Source organism: Mandrillus leucophaeus, unplaced genomic scaffold (genome assembly GCF_000951045.1).
Source record: "Mandrillus leucophaeus isolate KB7577 unplaced genomic scaffold, Mleu.le_1.0 Scaffold572, whole genome shotgun sequence".
NCBI lineage: Eukaryota > Metazoa > Chordata > Mammalia > Primates > Cercopithecidae > Mandrillus > Mandrillus leucophaeus.
This window is the reverse complement of record NW_012106164.1, coordinates 1,306,521-1,322,840: the sequence shown is the minus strand read 5'-3', so window position 1 is coordinate 1,322,840 and position 16,320 is coordinate 1,306,521. Positions and strand designations below refer to the sequence as shown.

Sequence of the window (16,320 nt, the reverse complement as noted above, 5' to 3'; positions counted from 1 at the left end):
CCGGCGGGGTGCGGAGGGGGGCTTTTTGGATGCCTGGGGGAGGAGGGGGGGTCTCCGTTTGGGGCCGTGTCGGTGTGTTCCGGTGTCTCGATGTCTGCAGGTCCCAAGCCTGTACGTCTCCGTTTCTATCTGTTCTTGTGAAATTGTCCGCAAGTTTCTAGGTCACCAGGTCTCGGGTTCTGCTCCTGTCTCCGTGTCTGTGTGCCTCTGCACGTCCCCGCGTTTCTGGAAATCTCCGCGTGTATGTGTGAGTCGGCCTGAGTCTGTGTGTCTGTTTCCTGCTTCTCGGTTCCTGTCCCTTTCACGTGTGTAAGAGAGAAAAAGTGAGAGCCAGCATGTCAGAGCAGAAAGGGCCCTGGGCGATCACTGTGCGGAACCTCTCAGTGTACAGATAGGGAGACAGGGCCGGAGAGGGGCAGGGACTCTCCCAGGAGCGGCTGCGCGGAGCTGGGGCCCAGAGACTGGGATTCCCAGCGTGTGGAGTAGGATTTGTAAGAGAGAGTGAGCCTGTGCTAGAGCCGGCGCAGCGTGTGGGTGTGTGTGGGAGCCAGCAGCATGCAAGCAGTCCCTCGGGGCCTGTGGACGGCGCTCCTCTCTTTCCATCCTGCCCCCAGGACACCAGGACACTCCCCAGAGGCTGTCAGGGCTGTAGCTGGGCCCTGCCCCCTCTGAGCTGGAATCCGCAGGATGACACCCCCTCCTTTCTTCCCCATGTCTTGGAAAAAGCTGGCTGGTTGTGATTCCCCAGCCCCGCACCCCCTCACCACAACACACACACACACACACACACACACATACACGGCACCAGTGAGCACGCTGCTGACTCATTTTCTCCAGAAGACCCTGCGCCAGGGTAGATGCCAGCAGTTGGGCAGAAAAGTGGTGCCAGGCGAGCACCCCATGGTGGAGCTCCAGCTTTGGGCAAGTGGGCCGCCACACTGCTCAGAGGCCCAGTCTCTGCCTTCTCCTGCCTCCCTTGCCATCATGTCATCCTCCATCATGTGCGCTCTGGCTCCAGCATGCCTCTGCTCTCCATCACGCCTCTGCTTTCCAGCATGCCTCTGCCCCTGGACCCTTCTGGCCGGACCAAACTCCATGTCATGTCTATGGACACATCCCTGGCCTCTGCTTCTTTCTGTTTCCTCCCGGTACTCAGAAAATTCTCCCTCTCCTGTGCCTCCACCAGCCCTGCGGACCCCCAGCAGCCAGCAGCCTCCTGGTGGTCTCTGTCCCTTTCTGAGCACACTGCCCCTGTTCTTTGTTGGCATTTTCTCTCCTCCATCTCTGTCCAGGGACCCTCTTGACACCCACCTGTCTGGCTTGGGTATGCAGAGTACCGTATCCACTGGTGGTAGGGGACAGCAGTGAGACATGGAATCATGTTCGTGGGAGGCAGGTGGCACCACAGGAGGGCCACGAGGCCTGCCATCAGGCAGGCTCGAGTTTGAATCCTAACTCTGCTACGCGAGCTTGGGTGAGCCACTCTGCTGCTTGTTCTTCTCCTCCACAAAACTGGCACCTTGTTCCCAGCTGGCTGAGTTTTGTGAAGATGAACAGGACCAGGCTTGTAAAGGGCTTAGAACAGGGCCTGGCATGTATTAAGTGTTCAATAAACAGCAGCTGGTATTTGTATTATTCCCTTCATGTTGAATGGGTGTGTGAGTCAATGGGAAAGTTCTGGGCTGCATCCTGTCCAGACGATGACCTGTCTCTGTTCCCATGGAGGACGTGGAAGCTGTGAAGAAAGCCCAGGCATAGCCGTTTGGGCACAGGGGGTCTGGCCAGTCCATGGAGGCAGGTGGGACAGGTCCATCCGACTTGCTGTGCTATAGTTCCAGTTGGCTCCCTTTTCAGCTTTTACCCCATGTGTGAACAGCCAAGCCTAGTGTCCATAGGGCCACTTTCCCTGTGCATTTCTGTGGCCTGGGTCTCAGCTCAGCGCCCTCAGTGACAGTTGAAGCTGGTGTGGTTTTCCAAGATCCTGTGGGTTTCCAGGTAATAAGGATGGAAGAAAACTATCCAAGCAGGCTGCCGGTTCTGGCTGTGTAGTTACCCAGGAGTAGTCCCATTTGGTGCACTGGCAGAGGGCCTTTTGCAGGGCATAGGAACACCTGGGTTTCCTGCTTGGAGGGCTGTGTGGCCAGACGATGTTTCCGTGCGATGTTTCCTCGCAGCTCCCATTTCGGCTCCCTCCTGGCCACCCTGGCCTCTGTGCTCTGGTCTTCCCGACATTCTGGAGCCCTGGGTTCGCAAAGCCAAGGCCCACAAAGCAAGTGGTGAAAACAGAAGTCTGAAAGAGCAAAGCCCTGAGGCAGCACAGGCACTAAACATGATTAGCAGTAGCCTAAACAGGATTGGAACGGGAGCAAAAGAATCGGCAGGGCCTCCCTCTGAGAGCCAACTTTCCAGGCCTGGAGCTGACTTAGATGACTCGTTGGCTCCCTGGGTTGCATCTCTGTTCCTGCTGGTGAAGGCTGGGGCTCCGGTCTCTGGCAAGTAGGAAGTCCCTGGAAGTCTTCAATTTCTGCTTCAATTTCTTAACAGATAGTCCTTTTCATTTGACTTGTCAAGTGAAATGACTTGTCAAATGAAAAGGACTATCTGTTAAGTCATAGACTTGAAGCACTGTGTGACTTTGGGCAAATAACTTTCCCTCTCTGGGCCTCAGTTACCCATCTTTGCAAAGAAGGGAGAGAGAGGACTAGAATGTGACCCCTAGATGATCTTAAATGGCCTTCTCCCACTCCGACATGCTCTATACTTGGCAAGTTTATGAGTCAAGTGCACAGAATCCATTTCCAAGAGGGTCAGCTGCATTTGTCAGGGAGAATGAATGGAAGCTGAATACTTTTGTAATAGGCCTTCAGGGCTAACGTCCTCAAGTTGGAAGCCATGGTGTTAGGAAGCTTAATTGAACAGAAGATTCTGATTCCATGTCTCCTGTGAGACTTCTTTCTCCTGACTTTCAGGGATTACAAGGATGTATCCTCTAATTCTCTGCAGAGTAGTCACTTTGGTATAGCTGTAGCCAGGGAAATCGACCGAGAAGGACATGTATGGTTTTTGTACCTTCTCTTCCCCACCTTGCCTTTCTTTATCAGTTTGGGAAACTTCCTAACTTCCTAGGAAGTTTGGTATGTGACATAATCCGATGAAGGACTCAAGGAGTGAGGGCAGGTGCCAGACAAGGGCCAGGAAGAGAGGGGACTGGAAGGAGATGGAACAGAAATTAGTGGGGTTACAGGAACACAGGAAGGCAAGGGGCAGTCTCTTCTGAGAAGGCATTCACAGAAAAAATGAGTTCTCAATTTGGGAACTGCTGAATGACAGAAAGTACAGTCAACTTGTTGATTGCAGGATTTCTCAGAGCCTTTGATATACAGGTGTGCTTTCCGGATTGTCAAGACTGGGATGCAGGGGACAGCTCTTCCCTAATGTATCTGGCCAATTTCCTAGAAAGCGTGTCTCTGGTGGGTGTGGGAAATACTACTGAAGAGTTATGAACCCAGACGCTGCCCAGGATGGAAGTACCTGCCGCCCCTGAGCCTCAGTATTCTCCATTTGTCTAATTAAACAAAGCTGCCTTTTATTTCTCTCCAGGGCTCATGCTATTGCCATTTGCCTCAAGGGAGCAAGTCATGCCAGAAAGGTTGGCCCTGCCTTCTCCCCAGGCAACCCCAGGGCAGCTTGACACTTTGACCTTTAGTCGTTGCCCATGGTGAGCTGGGGGCCTGGCCCCGTGAAAAAGGCATTCTCCCAACAGTGGCAGCAGATTGGAGAGGATGAAGAGGAAGGACCAAGGATTATCTCGGAGCAATTCTGGAAAAAGTCAGAGCAGGGGAATTAAGGCTTTGGGAAGACATTTTTTAAAGTCCAGAGTCCTCTAACACCAGGTAATATTAATTCATCTTATAAAAATATACTGGACACTTCCTATGTGCCTGCCAGGGGCTGGAAATGTAAGAGTGAATAAGCCCGGCATGGTGGCACATGCCTGTGATCTCAGCTACTCGGGAGGCTGAGGTGGGAGGAGAGCTTGAGCCCCGGAGTTCAAATCTAGCCTGGGCAACACTGTGAGACTCTGTCTCAAAAACAAAATGAAAACAAAACAAAACAAAACAGTGAATAAGACGGGTGTCCTTGCCCTTTAGAGACTTAGTCTAGACAGGGAAATAGGAGAGTAGACAATGACCACACATGTGAGAACCACCGTAGTGTGGCATGTGCAGTGAGCTGCGGGAGGCGACACCCATGCTGGGATCTAATGGATGTGCAGTAACTGACCAGTCAAAGGAGTAGTGTCTACATGATGGGAGTAGCATGTGCAAAGGCCCAGAGCTGGAGAAGGCGATCAGGGGACCATCATTGGCATCTGAGTGCTGTTTCAGCTGGTTTACGTTATGCTGCAAGTAACTGAAGACCCAACTCAAAATAGTTTAAAGGATAAGGGGGGTTATTCCCATATCAAGAGGCCTCAAGGAAGAGCAGTACTAGGGTTGGTGAATTTAGCATCTCAACAGTGTCTTCAGACACCCACTATTTTTCTATTCTGCCATCCTCACGTGCTCTTGGGGCTTGTTACCTCGTGTACCCAAAATGACTGCAGCAGCTCTGAGCAGTATGTCCTTACTCAACAGCATACGGAGGCTTGAAGAAAACCTTCTCTGCTTTCTCAGGGTCTCTAACAGGCATCCCTCACCTCTCACTGACCACATTTGGGTCTTACATGCATGCCTAAACCAGTCACTGGCATGGCAAATGAAATTCTCAGGATCAGCTTAGATTTATCCAGATTCACGTAGGATCCTGTAAGTCCATGCCTATGTGAGCAAGCAGGAAGGAGGGATGTCTGTGGGTATGTAATCACCAGTGTCTTCACCATGTCCACAACGACAGAAGCTGTCATCTACGGTGCGCAGGGAGTCTGGGAAGAACCTAGGGTTCCAGTTATCAACCCTGGCAAACGGGTTTCCTAGATTACGTGATTCCACAGAAGTACACCATCCTAGCTTTCCTCTTGGAAATGCATCCTGGGCCTGTCTGTCCCAGCCTTAGCCCTCACCACCCACCTGACACAGCTCTCTTGTTGTGCCCCGGCTGTCTCTGGCCACGTGCCGCCCTCCCCTCTGCCTGCCTGGGGATCAGATACCCCAGGTGGCTTCGGGTGTCACTGGTGGCTGCTCCCACAGGAAGGTGAAATTGTATCATTGCCTTTGCCCATCTTGGCAAAAGCCACAGAGCAGAACTTTAACCCTTCCTGGCCCCAGAGTGTAGGGACAGCGGGGACCGTCTAGGGGAGTATTTTGCATGAGCTTATTGACTCCTCATGCCTGACCTGCGAGATAGGGAACATCAGCCCATGTTGTAGAAGACAAGACAGGCTCAGAGAGGCTGAGCGACTCATGCGGGTTCATACAGCTGAGAAGTGACAGGGCCAGGTTTGCAGCTGGCTTTGTCTAACTCCCCCTCATCCCCTCTGTTTTCTTTCTCCCACTTTCCATTAGGATAAAGCCAAGTCAGGAGCTGCCTTCACCCACACTGGTTCTGGTTAAGGGGTCTCCTCTCTCCTGCCCTGTGTGGGGATTGGTCTTCCAAGCAGACCAGCCTGGTCTTCCCACTGACCTTTCACCCCTGGCTCTGCAGCCCATTGGCTGGGGTCTGGGGAAGGGTCTCAAGATCATGAGGCTGTAGTACAGATGGGGAGACTGAGGCTCGGAGAAAGGGAGGGGCTGGCCCCTGGTTGCCCAGTGAGTCAGCATCAGATTTTGAGCTGGACCCTAGATGTTCCAATGACCAGGGCAGGGCTTCCTGTGCGCTGCTTCCTGCCCACTGACCTTGGCTAATCGATCTGTGAAAAGCAAGGCTGTGTTTGTGCATGTAACCAGGTCTTCACTGAGAGGCTGTGCCTGGAGGCCGGGAAGAGTGGGCTGCTGCTCTGATGGGGTCCTAGAGCCTGCACCTGGCCTCCTGCCTTCTGTGGGCAGGACTGGGGTGAGACTGGGACTGGTGTCCACTCCCAGCTTCCCCAGCCGGATCTGGGCGTGAGCGGGTGGAAGCTGATGCCGCCTCTGCTTGTGTCTCCTGGTCTCTAGGGGGTTTCTCTTCTCCTGGATCTTAGTCTCGTTTGCCTGTCACCTGGCCTCCACCCAAGGAGCTCCTGAAGGTAATTCTGTCTTCTCTTTGTCCAGGGGGAGACAAAGGAGAATGGAAGGGGCCTGAGAACTCAGGGGTAGGAGACAGCGGTGCCTGTAATTGGAACTCAGTGCCTCAGTTTTCCCATCAGCAGAATGGAGATGATAATTGGCAAATTCTCTTTAGGCTTGAAATAATCACATTTGAGGCCAGGCTCATGCCTGCAATCCCAGCACTTTGGGAGGCCAAGGTGGGTGGATCACGAGGTCAGGAGATCGAGACCATCCTGGCCAACATGGTGAAACCCCATCTCTACTACAAATACAAAAATTAGCTGGGCGTGGTGACACGCGCCTGTAGTCCCAGCTACTTGGGAGGCTGAGGCAGGAGAAACGCTTGAACCCAAGAGGCGGAGCTTGCAGTGAGCCAGATTGCGCCACTGCACTCCAGCCTGGCAACAGAGCGAGACTCTGTCTCAAAAAAAACCAAAATCACATTTGAAGTTTTTGTAAAGGGGTAGGAAAGACTCAGTGCAGAAATGCGGAAGGGGGATGCTTGTGTTGTTTCTGGGGCAGAATTTGAGTAAGTTACTCCGGTTTTAAGCCTCGGTTGTCCCTGTTTGTCCAATGAGTGCTGTTAAGAACTGCTTAAAAAAACAAAGCATTAAGCATTAACTGTCATGGCTCAAGCCTGGGATCCCATCTTCCCCTTCCCGTGAGATCCTGCTTTTCCCTCCTATCCCTAAGGGGCTGTCCAGGGGGCCGGGGCGGCGATGGACTGGCTCCACATCTGCCCAGGGAAACTGAAACCTCTCCCACATCTGTTTGTCAAGCAGCCACGTGCCTCTGAAAATAGCCGCCCTTCCCCCGCCTTCACGCCCAGCCCTTGAGCTGGGGCAGGCAGCCTGGCACGCCGGGAGTCCCTGTGGCCTGACCTGGCCACTCGGCAGGGATTGGGCCCCTGGGAGGGCAGGGCTGTGCCCGGAAGAGACTTCTGCTGCCCAGCAACATTTTGTGCAAATGTCATATTTTCCAAGCTTGCTGTTTCCCCCACAAAGTAGGTGAACAGCTGTCCAGAGTCCTGAGTCAGGCACTGGGGCGGGGGGTTGGGGAGAGGCTGGAGCTGTGTGGAGCCAGGTTTATGTAATAAAGGGATATTGTAGGGGCCAGCTGGCAGGCTCCTTCTATCTTGGCGTTGGGCTGAATTTATTCCCCTGTCCCCCATCTCTTCACCGGTGATGGGATGCTGGATGTGTGTCCACCCTGCTTTCCAACAAGCCTGGGAGGCCCCCGGCAGAATAGCATCATGGCTAAGCACAAAGACCCCGGAGTCAGGTGGCCTGGGTTCAAACCTTGGCTGTGCCTTTTTTGAGCTGCAAGTTATTCCCTCTGACTCTTCCGAGCCCCCTCTGTAAAGTGAGGATAATAAAGAGTACCTGCTCCATAGATTGTTGAGAGGATCAAGTGAGATCATACCTGTAAAATACTTGGCATATAGTAAGTGCTCAACAAGTATGAGTTTTTCTTATTGGTGTTAATTAGTTACCTGAAAAATTCGGGCAAGAATAACCCTTTCCTATGCCCTGCAGTGCCCACAGTGGTCAGAGACTCACGGCAGCTCTGGGCTGGTCGCCTTTGCCAGGTGTCAGGGTTTGAGACTTTGCCCTTTAGCTGCAGATGGTCTTTGGGGGACACCTGGAGACTGGCTGGTTGTCAGCTTAGAGGTCCACCCAGTGGATAGGGGAAACCTCACCCGTGCTGCCTGGCCCAGCCAGTTGTGACTGTCTTTGGGTAAGTGCAGGTTGGCCCTAAATTCCATGTGTGGAGAGGGATGTGAGCAGGCCTGAGGAGCCCTCCAGGGGTTGTTGAGTGGGGACTAGAGGAAGGACCAGGTGGCTTCCTGCCCATACCTCTTGTCCAACCAAATGGCTCCTCCCATTCTAAGTCCCAGTTTATTGTGAATAATAGTGAATAGTATTTCATGATAATAAGAGGGTTTCAGTGATTAAAACAGATACCATTAAGAGAATTCTTAATCAGCAGTTTATTTTAGCTTAGAACCTGAGGGCAGACAGATGGGAGAAAGGATGGGAAGGAGGAGTTTGAAATGAAATGAAAGCCCCTTGGGTCCTAAGGAAGAATAAGGGTCTTAAACTCAAGCCAACCTGAACCAGCAACACAGAGCTATAGAATTCTCAGAACATGGCAACACCTGTGCTATCTCAAGGTCTGTTTCTCTTGTCTTACAGGCAGGGAATTGAGGTCCAAGTGTCAGTAAGAGACTCAAGCAGAGTTACTCAATGTGGGGCTTGGGTGAAGATGATGTGGAAGATGACCATATCATCCCCCTAACAACCCTATGGTGTAGGCGCTCTTTACAGCTCTGTTTCACAGTGGAGAGAACTGAGGCTCAGAGTCCAGGTTCACTGCTGGTCTTCTCAGGCTCTACATTTTGCGCTTCTGACTCCAGAGTCTGCTATAGAACCATTATAACATGCTGCCAGCACTCAGGTTCTCAGTTTCCCCCAGGAAACTGTCCTTCTATCCATTTATCCACCCATTCATCTGCCTATCCATTTACCTATCCATTTATCTATCCATCATCCATCCATCCATCCATTCATCCATCCATCCATCCATCCGTCCATCCATCTATCCATCCATTCATCTACCCTTTCATCCACTCATCCATCCATTCATCCATTTATCTATCCATTCACCCATCCATCTTCTATCTACCAATTCATCTACCTATCCATCCATCTGTTAATCCACCCACCCACCCATCCATCCAGCCAGCCAGCCATTATCCATCCATCTATTCATCCATCCATCCATCCATTCATCCATTTATCCATCCATCCACCCATCCATATGTCTGCCTACCTATTCATCTATTATCCATTTATCCATTCATTTATCCATCCATCCATCCATCCATCCATCCATCCAGCCATCCATTCATCTACCCTTTCATCCACCCATCCATCCATTCATCCATTTATTAATTCATCCATCATCCATCCATCCATCTACCAATTCATCTACCTATCCATCCATCCATTCATCCACCTACCCATTCCATCCATCCAGTCAGCCACTATCCATCCGTCCATCCATCCATCCATCCATCCATCCATACATACATACATACATCCACCCATCCATCCATCCACCAATTCATCTATGTATGTATCCATCCATGCATTCATCCATCCACCATTCAGCCAGCCAGCCATTATCCATCCATCCATCCCTTCATCTATTTATCCATCCATCCATCCATCCATCCATCCATCCATCCACCAATTCATCTACCTATCCATCCATTCACTCATCCACCCACCCATCCAGCCAGCCAGCCAGCCAGCCATTATCCATCCATTCATCTATCCATCTATCCATCCAACCATCCCTTCATCTATTCATTCATCCATCCATCCATTCATTTATCCATCCATCCATCCATTTATTCATCCATCCATCTATACATCCATCTACTCATCCATCCTTTCATCCATCCATTTATCCATCCATCCATCCATCCATCCATCCATCCATCCATTCATCCATCTCCCAGTTGTCAACTGAGGAGCAAACGCCAAGTGTTGCATTCAACCCCCAGCACAACCTTTGCAGGGGATGATAGGGAAAGAGCATTCAGTACTCAGGGCCTATCTTGCTGAGCTCAGGGGAAGGGCTCTGAGGACCTGACCCAGACTCAGATTCCAGAGGCAGCTTTTCCTTCCCTGCTGAGTCAGAGCTCAGGAGCCTGCTTTGCTGACCCTGGCAGCTCAGCTGACTGAAGGGGTCTAATAATCTGGGAGGGGAAAGGTCAGGAAGCCTTTCCATAAATACTCTGGAAGCCCTCCTTTTGCTTTTGCTCTGGCAAGCCCTGCTGACATAATTATTGGGCGGATGTGACCTGGCCAGACCACAGTCAGATATCCATACACTTTGCCAGAGGACAGAGGTTGCAGGGATGCTTTGATTGTTTCCCCTTCTCTCCCCAGAGCCCTGCGGGCAGGAGGAGGAGTCAGCGGAAATGCCATCACCCTTCTGATAGCAGATAGCAGCCCCGTAGCCTGGTAGAGACACCTTGGTAGTGGGAAGCGGAATGGGTGGGTCCCTGAGGAGATGGTGGAACCTGTCAGACCCCTGGGACATCCTTTACCAAGCTCTGGTGACAGGTCTCTTCTTGTCACCCTGGTCCCTCACTTATGGGACTGCTTCCTGGAGGAGATGGCTTTCCTGGTGGAGAAAAAGGAGTATAACATGTCACTGTTGCGCAGCCTCTAACACTCTCAGCAAGAGCATTTGGTGATTATCATTACTTTTAGTATTAGTTATTATTTGAAAGTGCTGCTTTTGTACCAGGCACTTAAAAAAATGTATTCACTCATGTAACTGTTACATCCTTCTGAGGTTGGGACTGTTACTATTCCATTTAATAGATGGGAAAACTGAGGCACTAAAGTCACAAGATTAGTGTTAGAGGTAGGATTTGAACTCAGGAAGTTTGGCTCCAGAGTCTGTTTTTTAACCCCAGTATGCAAGATTATGCAGCCAGATAAGGGGTCACAATCCCTGCCGGATGGTTCCAACGCTGCCCTCTCAGCCACCACCATGGGGCGGCATTATTTTTAGATGAATGAACAAAGGACCAGGTAGCTGTGGGTGGACTGTCCACATTGTCTGTGCCCCTTAGGGGGTGGGGGTGGGGCGGGCTGGAGCAGGTCCTGACTGTGTCCTCTCCCCTTTTCCCTCCCTCTCAGATGTGGACGTCCTCCAGCGGCTGGGCCTCAGCTGGACGAAGGCCGGGAGCCCTGCACCCCCGGGAGTCATTCCTTTCCAGTCTGGCTTCATCTTTACGCAGCGGGCCCGGCTCCAGGCTCCCACGGGCTCCGTCATTCCTGCCTCCCTGGGCACAGAGCTGGCGCTGGTGCTGAGCCTCTGCTCCCACCGGGTGAACCATGCCTTCCTCTTCGCTGTCCGCAGCCGGAAACACAAGCTGCAGCTGGGCCTGCAGTTCCTCCCCGGCAAGACGGTCGTCCACCTGGGGTCCCGGCGTTCGGTGGCCTTCGACCTCGACATGCACGACGGGCGCTGGCACCACCTGGCCCTCGAGCTCCGAGGCCGCACAGTCACTCTGGTGACCGCCTGCGGGCAGCGCCGGGTGCCTGTCCTGCTGCCTTTCCACAGGGACCCTGCACTCGACCCCGGGGGCTCCTTCCTCTTTGGGAAGATGAACCCGCACGCAGTCCAGTTTGAAGGTGCTCTGTGCCAGTTCAGTATCTACCCTGTGACGCAGGTCGCTCACAATTACTGTACCCACCTGAGGAAGCAGTGTGGACAGGCTGACACGTACCGGTCCCCACTGGGGCCTCTCTTCTCCCAAGACTCTGGCAGACCTTTCACCTTCCAGTCTGACCTCGCCCTGCTAGGCCTGGAGAACTTGACCACTGCCACACCACTGGGGTCACAGCCAGCAGGCAGGGGACCCAAGGGGACTGTGGTGCCCGCCACTCCCACCAAGCCCCAAAGGACTAGCCCCACAAACCCTCACCAGCGTATCGCGGTGCGAGACCCAGCCCAAACCCCACTGCTACCTGCCAAGCTGTCAGCCAGTAACACACTTGATCCTGTGCTCCCAGCCTCTCTTGGCAGCTCTACCAGAACGCCTCGCCCTGCAGCTGCTCAACCATCACAGAAGATCACAGCCACCAAAATCCCCAAAATCCTCCCTACCAAGCCTTCAGCCCCTTCTACTTCAATTGTCCCCGTCAAAAGCCCCCATCCTACCCAGAAAACAGCTGCACCTTCATTTACAAAGTCAGCCCCACCCACTCAGAAGCAAGTACCACCTACTTCCCGTCCAGTTCCTGCCAAAGTATCCCGTCCCGCAGAGAAGCCCATCCAGAGGAACCAAGGAATGCCCAGGCCCCCACTGCCCAGCACCCAGCCCCTACCTCCTACCACCAGCTCCTCTAAAAAACCCATTCCCACACTAGCTCAGACTGAGGCCAAGATGACTAACCATGCCAGTAAGCCGGCCTCTGCCCGCACCAGCACCCACAAACCTCCCCCATTTACTGCTTTATCCTCATCTCCTGCCCCTACTCCTGGTTCTACCAGGACGACTCGGCCACCAGCCACAATGGTGCCTCCAACCTCGGGCACCAGCGCTCCCAGAACAGCACCTGCCGTCCCCACTCCTGGCTCAGCTCCCACTGGAAACAAGAAGCCCACTGGATTGGAAGCCTCAAAGAAAGCCGGACCTGAGAGCAGCCCCCGGAAGCCCGTCCCCCTCAGACCTGGGAAGGCAGCCAGGGATGTCCCCTTGAGCGATCTGACAACCAGGCCTAGCCCCAGACAGTCCCAGCCCAGTCAGCAGACCACTTCAGCCCTGGTATTGGCCCCGGCGCAATTCCTGTCCTCCAGCCCCCGGCCCACGAGCAGTGGCTATTCGTTCTTCCACCTGGCAGGATCTACGCCTTTCCCTCTGCTGATGGGGCCTCCGGGGCCCAAGGGAGACTGTGGTTTGCCGGTAAGACTGAGTGGGGTCTGCATGCTGCGTGGAGCTCCAGTGGGGGACTGGGGCATTGGTCAAGTGGTTGCCCCTGGTAAAGAAGGAAAAGGAGCAGCTTAGAGCAGGGAGCTGGTTATGGGCACATCCTCGGCTCCAGCCAGGCCCCTGGCTCCTCTGGCTCTGCTAAATGCATCATTGCTCACTCTGCTCCAGATTCATGATCCACTGGGACAGACTTAAGTCTGGTGGTTAACCCCAGGTGAAGAGCACCCCTGGGCTTTGGTTGGCCCAGGTCCAAGCCCATTCTTTGCTAACCCAGCTGCAAAGGTCGAACAGCTTAAGGAAAGCCTGTAGCTGTCTGGCCCCAGATCACGCAGTGAGTAAGCAGCTTCCAAAGCCCCGCTCTCCCAGCTCATGGAGCAGGGGTCCTTCTGGCCATCAGCTTGTCTGAGAGTTGCAGACAAAGGTCACACATGGGGCGCTCTGGATATGTTTTGCTTGGCACGTGCAGTGTCCTTTTTTAAAAATCCAATAAGTTACTAACATTTGAAAAATGTGAGAGATTTCTTATAAAAAGACTCAGCAACCAGCTTCTCTTGGAAAGTGGGAGATGCAATGGCACTTGAGCCACCCCGTTAGAACAAGTCTGTTCTTGTCTGTGCTGGTCCCCACTTCTCCTGACTGAGTCTTCCGGTCAGTCCTTTCACCTGTTTATGTTACCTGCCTGCCCAGCGCCTGCAGGGGTTTGATTTGTAACCCCCGGTAGGAGTTTGGGGTGCGGAAGATCAGCGTGGGCCAGAAGGAAGAGGAAGGGAGAAGAAAGAACACGACTTGCAGGATGGTCTCAGGGTCGATATCTCTGGCTTGCCTGGGACCGTCTCCGGGGGCAACGACCTTCCCACAGCTGGAGGCCAATTCCTCTGGGTGGGGAATGATGGGATGGCGTTTCCAGAAGCCTCAGGGCTCTGCTCTGTTCTCCCGCCTTGGAGACGACCACCGTGTGGTGGCCTCTCTCTCTCCTTCCTGAAGCCGGCTCTCCCACTGGGCTCTGTGTTTGAGGTTAGGGCTCCCTGCAATGCGGAGACAGTGGCAGATGCTGGGAATTCCCAGGCCTTCCAAACACACTTAATGAGTTTTAATAATCATTAGGAATAATATTTATCCAGCCTGTCTCCAAGGGGACTGAGAGTCCGCCTTTATTATAACCATATTGTCGAACTTATGGAAACTGTATGCATTGCTTTGCAATTATGTCAACGTTCTGCTCAAGTTCCGTGTTCTGAAATTGGCAGCGTAGAGAGTTGGGAGCCACCACTTTCTTGTGGAAAGAACGAGGAACCCTTTTCACCTCTCCAGCCAACCCAGGCCAACTCTGGCACCAGGTGCCTTGGGGCCCTGACAGCTCAGCTTCCCACGCTGTGTGTGTGCTGGGCTCAATGGTGGTGAGGTCAAAAGGGGAATTGTCCCCTCCTGACAGGACATGGTGAGGTCCATGGTCTCAACTCTGGCCACACAGCACAACCCAGCCGTGAGGAGGAGGCCAGCCCTCCCTCCCAAGAATGTGTGTGGTGTGGAGAGAGGAGGGGAGCTGGCCCAGGGCAGATTCTATAGAATGTTGGGTCTTCTGTATGTCTGAGTCAAATACTTTTTCCTGGGGCTCGGGGCTCTGGGTTAGCAGGAAGTAAGGCCTCCTGCCAAATCTCTTTGAAAAAGAGGAGGCACTAAAGTGAACCTGGTCAGTCAGTGGATGCTTGGGGATGACTTAGTTCAACTTTCCTCATTGGACAGGTGAGAAAATTGCACTCAGAGAGGGCCAGGACCTGCCCAAGACCACGCAGCATGGAGGAGGCAGAGCTGAAGTTTACATTCCAGACTCTAGACTCCAAGACTAGCACATTCCATCCCACTGCCCTGAGTGTCCACTCTGAGGCTCTGGGACTCAGATCTGGGGGACTGGGGGCTTCAGACAAGAGTCACTACTGTCCCTGTCCCTGTCCCTGGTCTCAAAGGAAGGACTCAAAATCTAAAGAATCTCTTTCTTTCTTTTTTTTTTTTAGAGACAGGGTCTCACTCTGTCACCCAGGCTGGTGTGCAGTGGTGTGATCACAAGTCACTGCATTCTTAATCTCCCGGGCTCAATCCATCCTCCTGCCTCAGCCTCCCAGGTAGCTGGGACTACAGGCACATGCCACCATGTCCAGCTATTTTTGTCACTTTTTTGTAGTCTGGGTCTCACTATGTTGTCCAGGCTGGTCTTAAACTCCTGGCCTCAAACGATCCTTCTGCCTCAGCCTCTGAGAGCACTAGAATGACAGGCTTAAGCCACTGTGCCTGGCCTAAAGAATCTTCTGATGCGATAACCCATCAAGTTTATGAGCTACTTCCACAGGCACGGTGTCTCCTTTAGGACCTCATGGAAACTGGTTGAGGAGGGCAGTCTGTGTGTGTTCAGCCCTGCCCCACAGATGATCCAACAGGGGTTAGAAAGAGATAAAGGACCCGGCCAGAGGCACCCAGCATGTTCCTGAAGGAGCTGGGATGCGACTTGTGGTCCCCGACTTCTGGCCAGGGCCGAGGCTCTTTCTGCTCCTCCAGCCCTGACTTCTGAGGACAAGGGGAAGACACCAACCTGCCCAGGTGACATCCCTGCCTCAGGCCCCGCGCTATCCCCTGTCCCCACCCTCCCCCAGCTTGGAACATAGCTTACTCCAGGAGGAACCAGGAAGCTGGTGGAATCTTTGTCCACTGTGTAGCAGACGGCAACCTGGTCACTTCTTCACCAGATACCAGAATAATGTAACGGAAGAGGCATCCTTGAATGGTGGTAAAATGAACTCTCATTCTTTCTGGCCTCTGCTGTCTTCCCTTGACCTCCATATACATCCAGGATCTAAGCCCAGCAGAGCAGAAGCTCCAGCTGCCCAGGAGAAGAGCTTCATTGTCCCCCATCTGGGGACATGCAGACTTGGGTTCAAATCCTGGCTCCACCCCATTTAGCTTTGTGACTGATCCATGCTGACCCTGTTTCTATAGAACATAAGATGATAATAGCTCCCACTTCTGGTGGGGATGGTGGCCTGAAAATGTGCGTAAATTTTATTTGCATATAAAGCTGTAGTAGAGGCTGGGCGTGGTGGCTTACACCTGTAATCCCAGCACTTTGGGAGGCCAAGGCAGGCGGATCACTTGAGGCCAGGAGTTCATCAACATGGTGAAACCCTATCTTTACCAAACATACAGAAATTAGCCAGGCATGGTGGCACACATCTGTAATCCTAGTTACTTGGGAGGCTGAGGTAGGAGAATCCCTTGAACTCGGGAAGTGAAGGTTGTACTGAGCCGAGATCATGCCATTGCACTCCAGCCTGGGCAACAGTGAGACTCTGTCTCAAAAAAAAGCTGGAGTAGAAATGAAGTAAGTTGGGCCATCTTACCTAGGTTTGCTGAGTGAGTTTGGGGAAATTCTTTCCTCTCCCCAGTGCTCAGTCTCCTACTGAAATAAAGTGTTGGGACAGCTCTCCCCTTAGACATGACTGTGGAGCCTTTCAGTGTTTTAGAGAGGTGCAGTGGCTGTGTTTGCATGTGCAAACCTGTTCCTCGGGGTTCAGGGCACGAGAGCAACTGGCAGAGGCTGAGACAGAGTTCTGGGCCCAGGCCTGC

General features: G+C 52.8%; 1 protein-coding gene across 1 annotated transcript in view; it reads left to right on the top strand.

Moving 5' to 3' along the window:
* The window catches only part of COL27A1 (collagen, type XXVII, alpha 1), a 173,099-nt gene that overhangs the window by 6,896 nt on the left and 149,883 nt on the right, over window positions 1-16,320 (top strand). Inside the window, exons 2-3 of the mRNA XM_011998515.1 lie at window positions 6,093-6,163; window positions 10,907-12,678. Of these exons, the coding sequence (XP_011853905.1) occupies window positions 6,093-6,163; window positions 10,907-12,678 (1,843 nt within the window). The remainder of the gene's footprint in view (window positions 1-6,092; window positions 6,164-10,906; window positions 12,679-16,320) is intronic.